Source organism: Haemaphysalis longicornis, unplaced genomic scaffold (genome assembly GCF_048455015.1).
Source record: "Haemaphysalis longicornis isolate Haplotype H1 unplaced genomic scaffold, Haemaphysalis longicornis Haplotype H1 scaffold_1, whole genome shotgun sequence".
NCBI lineage: Eukaryota > Metazoa > Arthropoda > Arachnida > Ixodida > Ixodidae > Haemaphysalis > Haemaphysalis longicornis.
In genome coordinates, this window is record NW_027526203.1 from 365,414,010 (window position 1) to 365,422,553 (window position 8,544).

At 52.0% G+C, this 8,544-nt stretch overlaps 1 protein-coding gene across 1 annotated transcript; it reads right to left on the minus strand.

Moving 5' to 3' along the window:
- Positions 1 to 1,457: 1,457 nt before the first annotated feature.
- On the minus strand, positions 1,458 to 2,690 carry LOC144160234 (putative chitinase 2). The gene has a single exon (XM_077691768.1). It carries the CDS (start codon positions 2,688 to 2,690, stop codon positions 1,458 to 1,460), a length of 1,233 nt encoding a protein of 410 aa, XP_077547894.1.
- Positions 2,691 to 8,544: the final 5,854 nt, after the last annotated feature.

Consider the following 8,544-nt stretch of genomic DNA (forward strand, 5'->3'; position numbering starts at 1 on the left):
AGTTGAGTCTTGCGTCGAGCCAAGCAACGTCGCATTGTAGGCCGAGCTGGGGGTACCGGTTTAGGACATTGTACTGCATGACACTAGGTGAAACGTCAAGCCCTCGCATTCTGTGTCGACCCCTCAAGCTGCTGCGCATTAACCTTTGTCCAAGCCAGTTATAGAGCGGGAAATAGGGGAGGTTTCAAGAAATAGTCTTCACGAATACGGCAGAGCAGGCTTATAGTGCTCTTGCACTAAAACAAGATATCCGCTTTGACAGCTCGCAGTGCAAGTACGACGCGTGGCAATAGTGAGCACCAAAATTAGAATAAAATTGTAGTGTGCATCGTTACCCACCAAACTGGTTGCCTTGGGCCCAGCTATTAGTTTTTCAAGTGCACAGTCAGAAAGAGGCCGGTGGAAGCCTCTTTAACATGTAACGTTCCGTTGTCCCAAAACGTCTTTTTCCCATCCCCTTACGTGCCTCTTCAATGTCATGTTGGTTGACTCAGTCATCGAAAGGCTTTTTTCGTAGTTGTTTCTTAATGACTGTACGGGGCAGCTACTTCACTCGGCCCTGGATGTAAGAGCCTCAAGTGCACTGACAATGATTTCTGAGAACATGCATGCTGGGAAATGTCTTTTGCAGTTAGGAAGTGCATCGTCGTCCCAGGTAAAAGTTCTCTGTTTAAAATGGCCGCTCCTTGCCCTCTGCTGCTATACCGCTTGAGCTATAGATGGTGTATATCAGCTTATGGTCCGGATGGCGGGCATGTAATGGTTTGAGTGTAGAGCTCCATTCTGCAAGAAATAAATAGCTCCAATGACGGCAACGCGATCTCGGCGAGACACATATTTCAACGTCATGCACCAATTAAGCACTGCTAAAAAACCCGTGAACGAACATAGAAACCTTTCGCGACAGGAGAAAAATGAACGAACTTTGTTGCCTTGCCAATTAACTTATCCGCGAGTTACTGAAATGCTTGAGCCTCCACGGCTCATTGACTTGTCGTAAAAAAAGGCGTAAAATACAAACTTTCAAGTTTCGTTTTAGTTGCAGGGTAGCTGATATTTTCAATTCGACGTTTATGAGACTATGCGTGTGAATTAAAGTAGTCTGATGCGCGATAATTTATTCTATTCTGGAAGAGATTACGAACACAATATTCGTGGCACTGCCCCTCTTTCTACCATTCGGAGAAAATGAACACTCACGAGTTGAAAGTTAGAGATCTGGTTCTTTTGCACGAAGTCAAAGCTCCTCTACAGATGTGGAGGAGGGAGAGAGGGTGTATGCGAACAGCTCATGAGAAAACTGCAACCCCGGTGCTTGGTTAAGGCCACTGCCGCAGCGCGCCCACACACATTTTGCACATTTGCCCCTCTTGCTGTCCGTGGTTCCGCCGACTGCGAGCACGACATGGCTAGCGTTCGCTGCTGGCATTGCTGCTTTTCGCTACAAAAAGCACGCGTTAACCGCTAGACAACAAGGTAGCGCTGGCGGCTTTGGTGAGTGGGTTGACTTTTCCGCAGACGCCTCGGTAGTCGTCGCTGGTAACGTCCCAGAGCATGACGCCGCCTAGCGAGTGGTTCCGGGCGATGGACACTTTTTTCTGCATGCTGTCCGTGCTCTCGTAGCTCACGAAGTCCTCCTGCCTGATAGCTACAGGGTTTCCCAGGTCGGTCACGTTCAGCGTCTCCCATTCCTGGTCCTTCAGAAGTGCACACGCCTCGAAGTAGGCCAGCACACCGGGAACGTTAGTGAGCGGGCCCTCGATGCCGGACGATGTATCGTTTCCGTCAACTCGCAGTGTGGCCGCGTCGAGCTCTATCGAGCTGAGCAGTTGACGTGGCGGCAGGCCGGACGCGATGGCCTGGAGCACCAGTCTAAGTGGAAGGTCGGGATCCGACGCGGCCTCCGGGACCGCCAGGTTGGCCAGCACACGTCCAAACGTCCGTGAATGCTGCTTCCGGTTTCGTATGACGAGGTAGTCAATGAAAGGACTCAACCGCTTGCCGAAGGCGTGCCGGTGCGTGATCTCCGACTCCTCCTCCACCACGGCTACTAAAAGCAGGTTGGCCTGCTTGAAGAGAGTGTGCATCTTCTTGAGTAGTCGTATCATGGTGGCCCTGTCGGGTTCCGGCACAGGGAACATGCCCTCGATGACTAGTCCGTGCAGGTGGTTTGAGAGTAACCACTTGACCAGGTTGCGGGCGAAAACCATCGACAGCTGCTCGCTGCTCAGTTCGCTGCCGATCCAGTCCAACAGGTGGCGCCGGCCGTTGGTGCCATTCTGGGCATCCGCGTACACCAGGATCTGTAGCTTTTTATTCCTCTTCAGGTACTCCATGTCTTCGTACAGAGAGGGGTGCAGCGCGCGCTGGTAGGCGTCATAGTTCAGCATGTCGTCGAACCAGTCTTGGAGGCCGTGTAGGGGGAAGACCACGTGAGAGCAGGCCTCGGTCGGCACGTCGCCCACCGTGTACTGGTAGTTGCCCGGTCGAGAGAAGGCGGTCAGGTTCAGGTGGCAGAAGACGGCAGGGCCATCGTTTTTGTGCGCGGCGATGCGCTCCGCTGCCAGACGCGCCATCTCGTTCTCCAGCTCGATGTCCGAGGACACCACACCCTTGAGGAAGTTGATCCGACGCAGGTAGTTGAACAGCGCGCCGGGTAGGAGCGTGAGGAAGACGATGATTAGAATCATGCAGGAGCCGCATATGTAAAAAAGGGACGTCTTCAGGATGTGGTCGTCGACCCGCCCCCGAAGGGTGCGGCGTCGACGACTCAGCAGCTGCTCCTCCGACGTCGCCGTCGTGGGGGCCGTGTTGAGTGCACGCCCGCTACCTTCCCACGGGCTTCCTCTTCCTCCTCGTCACCTTCTTGCCCTTGTCCTGGCTCGGATCCGCATCACTTCTGGCGATGATGGTGATGCGCAGTTTTTTTCGTTCTCATGCAGTGCACCATGAGCTGTACCCTTTTCTCCTTTTTTTTCTTGTCATTTCGTGGAACACAGGACGGTAGGCGCAGCGCTCGGGAACAGTAAACGAGCGTGTATCAGGGGAAAGATAACGTAGTTACAACGAAGCAAAAGAAATGAACTTGGGCTTGGCACGTAGTGTGACGAAATGACAACCGGTAGACCACCAGTGTAACAGAATGGCATCCGAGAGACAGGAATAGAAGTAAAGGAAGGTCATTAACACGATGGAGGGAAGAAGTAGGAAAATTTGGGGACAATGAAATCAGAATGGACTCTAGTGGACAGAAGCAGAATTGTAAAAAAAAACAAAAAACACAAGCGCCTCATCGCCTGCGTTGCGTCGGCGCGTTAAACCCTAAAAAAAAAACACACACACACAATAGGGGATGTTCAGTCTACTGAGGTTATTCTTATGCTCAGCAAGATCCCCGAGCTCTTTGAATGGTAGAAAGACAAGGAAACCACCCACCAGAGCATGGCCAAGGCTCTGACAGCTACCGTTCGTGGTTTCTACTCAACTTAAAACACATCGCCATGGTTGTGCACAGGTTATGTAGGGGGGGGGGGGGGGGTGAGGAACTCGCGAGAGGCGGTGTCGCCACTCACCGTCACAAAGATTGGTCGAGGTGCACTTTGCGGGGGAAAGACTATCAAGGAACCGAATGAATACCACACTGGTGACACGTAAGAAATCGAAACTCGCTGAAAAACGCTGTGCACCTACTCTGTTGGAGAAGAGTAGCATTATGATAGAATGACAATGCTGTTAGTACTCCGACTGCTCTCGTACAGCTTGGACTGTGGAGAGATTGCCCACTACGGGTTCGAGCGAGCCAAGCCACCGGGGAGGGTCGGCTCTCGCCGCGCGCACGCCATTCAATCAAAGACGAAGGCCATCCCGGATGGCTGTGAGCTCACTAACGCCGGCCCTACAGCGCGCCCCCGTGGGTTCCATCCTACATCTTTATACGGACTCCACCGCGGCGATACGGGATTTACCGAACCGATTTACCGATTTACCGAAGGTATCGAACAATTGTACCATTTTAAGGGACATCCACACACTACTAGACACGTACCCCTGCCCTCTCAGGCTGGTGTGGGTTAGGCGGAATACGCTCCCCGCTCACATTGCAGTGGATATGGCTTGTCACCCGACGTATATTCCTCGGCCGCTGCCAATGTTAACAACCGGTCCGATAGAAAACTTTCTCCAACGGAAGGACGATCTGCGTCGCGCCACACGTGTCCTCATCCCCCCGTATGGAACGGACCTCCCCAGTAGACTTGCTCGCTGGGAAGAGGTTTTGCTGCGCAGACTTCGCGTTGGAGTGGCGCTTTCACCTGCTGTGACCCGGGCGTGGCCACCACGCTACCATGCCCCGTTCGACGACACCTGCCCCTTCTGCACAGCTCCGGCCGCACAAGCTGATGCGGACCATCTCATATGGGCGTGTCCATCACTGGCCTCAGCCAGAAAGCGACACCTGAGAGACACAGGCCTCCATCCTGGAAGACCCCCCGACCTTCAGCGGTGGCTCTGGGAACCCCACCACCGCTCCCTTCTTGACTTCCTTCGAGAGACGGGTGCCCATGTATATTTGTAAATAAGTTATTTTTATGCCAACGGGCATTCTATCGCAAAAAAAGAAATCAAAGACGAAGCGATAACTCTCAAGGAGTTTTTTTACGTGGACAATCACTATACCAAAAGAACACTGACTGCACACCTAGGCCCTGGGGCATACAATCGTCAATGTCTACCCAGCCCGATCGTCAGCGTCTTCCCAGCGCGCCGCGGGCTGAGAGGCTCACCACGGCTACTACACCACGGGGTTTGACTGGGTGGCATTGGAACTCGTCTGGAACCCGCAATTTTTGGGACGGGGGGTTATTTCCAAGGCTGGAGCGACCACGAGCCATTTTTTGTTTTTGGGTTTGTTTGTTTTTGTTGTTTTGTTCTTATTTATAATTTGTTTCTTTGTTATTAATATTATTTGGTAATTTTGTTTGTTATTACATTTTATTTTCTCAATTTTTAAGTGTGTCCCACCCCCTTTATCCCCGAAGCAAAATCCTGTACGCCACTGTTCGGAGCACTTTAATGGTACGCGGTACCGGATGCTGCAGTGGGGAATCGTATTCTTGTTTTCCTTACTTATTTGTTTCAGTTTCGCTCGTTTTCCATCTGTATGTGGCTGAAGGCGAGGTGCCGGTGACTCCCAGTAGTGAGAGAACGGGGCCTCCCTCGTGAGTCTGCGGCCCTCCTCATTGCTTGTGTTGCCGCCACTGCAGACGGGAGCCCATCCGATTTGTTCCTCAACATTGCGGCAATTGCGAAGTGTTTTGCTCCAGTCTTTTGGGTGCCCAGTTTCACTTAGGTGGGCCCCTCCGTGACTTGGGGTCTTTCAAGCTGTCTGTATAAACTGCTGCCTGTGGTGTTCCTGGAGATGTGTACTTCAGCGCTGTCTTCATGGGGAGGATGGATTGTAATTCTATAGTTCGATTGTGGAGATCGCCTTGGTCGGAAACGTTCGATACATACTGTGGCATGAGTATGTCAGTGGCGACCACTGCAATTAATCAGTTAAGCGTTGGTCTTATCTCTGGTGCCATCCTCGTAAATGGCTCGTCGTTCTGAGTGCAACTGTGGAGTTGCTGGCACTTTAGTGGCCCTCGATGAACGTGGGCTTTTGTGGGTATCTTCGCCGGAAGAGGCTTGCGGGCTGTCACCATCGTGTCTTCCCACGGAGGCATCGTCACCAGAAAGTGGGCCGGTCTAAATGTTCTTTCCTGATGGCCTCGTGCTGAGAAGTTGCATATTATGTTATCATCGCGAGATCTCTGTGCGATGACTTCATTTGAGCGACGAAGTTGGCTAATCTGCATGGTTCTTCCTCATTGGTATAGTGTGGAAGTCTCGTAACTCTCGTAAACTAATGACCGTAACTCCGATGAACCCATTTCCAATGTGTTCACGGTAGCAACAGGCTTTGAGGCACTTGCCATACAACAAATCGCATTACTCACATGGTGTTGCGTGTTGCATCATGGCCCCTGCGGAACGCGCTTATGGGAGCATGTCCGGACGTCGGCTCCTTGCGCCATCAAACGGCTGCTCTGTCAAGTCTTGGCCGACCCCGGAAAGCTATATACTGGTCCGATACCCACAGCTTTCTCGACCGCTTGTTAAGACAGTAGCGTCCAAAATACGCCCCAAGAATGACGTCAAGGGGGTTAGCCATGCACACCACAAGTGTACGCCCTTTGACAAACGGGGAACAGATTGCGGTACATGTAGCGCCGTCCAGTCAAGCAGGTATGGTCTCTGTCTTGCCCGTCATCTTGTTGTGCGGTACGAGGGATTGTCGCACGACAATCGCGTTGCACCCTGTGTCCCTGAGTATGGTGACGGGCTGCCCCTCCAATGGCCTACCCCCGTTGGCATATCCAACCCACGCTGGGGTCAGGATTGGTCTCCAGTGTTCTTGGGTGCTTCTTTACACGAACGTGCACGTTTACCAGGGCGAGGATGTGTTACAAAACACGATGCTTGCTCGCCAGCGTCGCCCTTTGGACATTAGTCCGCTTTGTCCCCGTGTACGCAGATTTTCCAGCAGAATGCCCCTTTAGTGTTCGAAGCTTTGTATTTGTGTGCCAACAATTATAGCCAGTCGGCAATTCTGCTAGTTACACAGGAGCCAATGCGATGTTGTTGTAGCATGCTGTTGGTGCAGTCGCTTAGTGTGAGCGGTGGCTCGCCAGCCTCCATCTCGTATCTTCGCAAGCTTGTCAAGGTCTCTGCATCCGTTTGAAAAAAATATATATAGTCACCTTATTGCGACACCATTCAAAGAAATTGCTTCGCGAAAATTATGTCTTCGGGCGAGCTCTCCGCCTTGGCCAAATCTCACCAGTGGTAAAATAAGCTACGAGGCGACCTGCAAATTGCCTTCTTGCTTCAGGACTCGCATGTTTGGACTCTGAACTTGCTGCGATAGCCTTCCGTATCTAGCGAAAACGTTAAAGGAGCGCCTGTCTGAGATTATGGTAGTTCATGGCGTCCACATCTGCTATTCGCCAGCGACATTTTAACTTCCCGTTAAGCATAGGGTCAGTGAAGATGTCCACTTCTCCGGAGGCCAGCACCATCGCTACGCTCTTAAAGCACTGTGTGTAAGCAACCAGTTCGTCGCGGCCCTTAAATGGAGGAGTTAACCTGCGCGGGATCTTGTATCTGCACAGGCTGCCTTCCGCACCTCCGGGCATGCACGGTACGACTGCCGATTGTTCTTAAATTCGAAGCTTAAGCTCAAGCGGCGCTCTTTCTGCTCCTAGCGGATAATACCTGCTCACTGGCCCCGCGAGCTACATGTGCAGCTTGACGGGATGCATCGCCGTTGGCTGCGCGCTCATCCAGCTCCCTCGCGCTGATTCTGCATCCGAAGGGACATTTCGTACGCTGATAGATCGAGAAATAAACCGACAGTCGTCACTTTCTCCAGATCTACTCTGCCTCATCATGCAATGTTCTGATCGCTCGAAAGTTTTGTGTGACGGCAGTATTTGTTGCTATTTGAAAGCCGGCTATTGCGGTCGAAAATGGCTCTAACAAACTCTCGCCGAAACTTCTGCATATGCAGCTACATGGAACATATACACCTCGGTACCTGCCAGCGGTAACACCGGTGACGCCGGGACATGGCGAAGTTGGGCTTTGTGTGCGACGTCATTGCGCCAGGTGAGGTGCTTCGTGAGCGGCGCGCTGAAGCTTCATGCTCAAACATTCGGTCGCTTTGCGGGCCTTCGTTTGGAGCCTGCTCCTTGCAGCACCACTTTTCGAACGCGAGCGCTCCTGCACGAGGGCTTTTGAAAACGATAGCAGGCTCCTCCAATGCTTTGAAGGACTCTGACGATAGTCTTTATTGCGCTACTTGAACCAGAATTTTTTTTCTCTGTCTACCTGTCTGTGCGAGTGGTGAGGGCGAGGGTTGAGCGTGAGCGCGAGTGAGGGTAGGAGGAGGAGGAGGAGGAAAAACTTTATTGTGAGCCAGGTGATGTGGGAGTGGCTCCTCAGTCCAGGAGACCATGGGACGACCTTGCTGTCCCAGCCCTGGACACCAGGAGTTGCTGTGCATTGAGGGTGCGAATGAGTGACGTCCAGCTTTGCCGAGGTATGTGTCCGGAAGAGGCGCGAGCACAGGTAACCCGATGAGACTCGACCCCGGGTCCCGCAGTGCCTCGAACACGGTGCACCTTTTTCAAAGATACAATTGGGAACACCACTATCCGCATGAACACTCGTGGAGTTTGTAACCTCACAATCTGTTTTATTACCTCTGAAAGGTGCGAGTGTTGCGACCATGTGGCAAATTTTGAATAGCGCGATGTATCTGCACCAGTAACATAGAACAAAGGTTAAATTGAGGTTTTGTGCGCAAATGCCGCTATAACAGTGTAATTAACTAAGAGCTCCTTACGAGAGCTGATATATTTCACACGCACCCAAATTGAACCAGCATTTGAAACAAATTAAATCACGGTATTAGGATGCGGCTTACCACCGTTTCTTCTTCGT

Excerpts from the sequence above, each read along its gene's own strand:
- LOC144160234 (XM_077691768.1), bottom strand. The coding sequence starts at position 2,690 with ATGATTCTAATCATCGTCTTCCTCACGCTCCTACCCGGCGCGCTGTTC.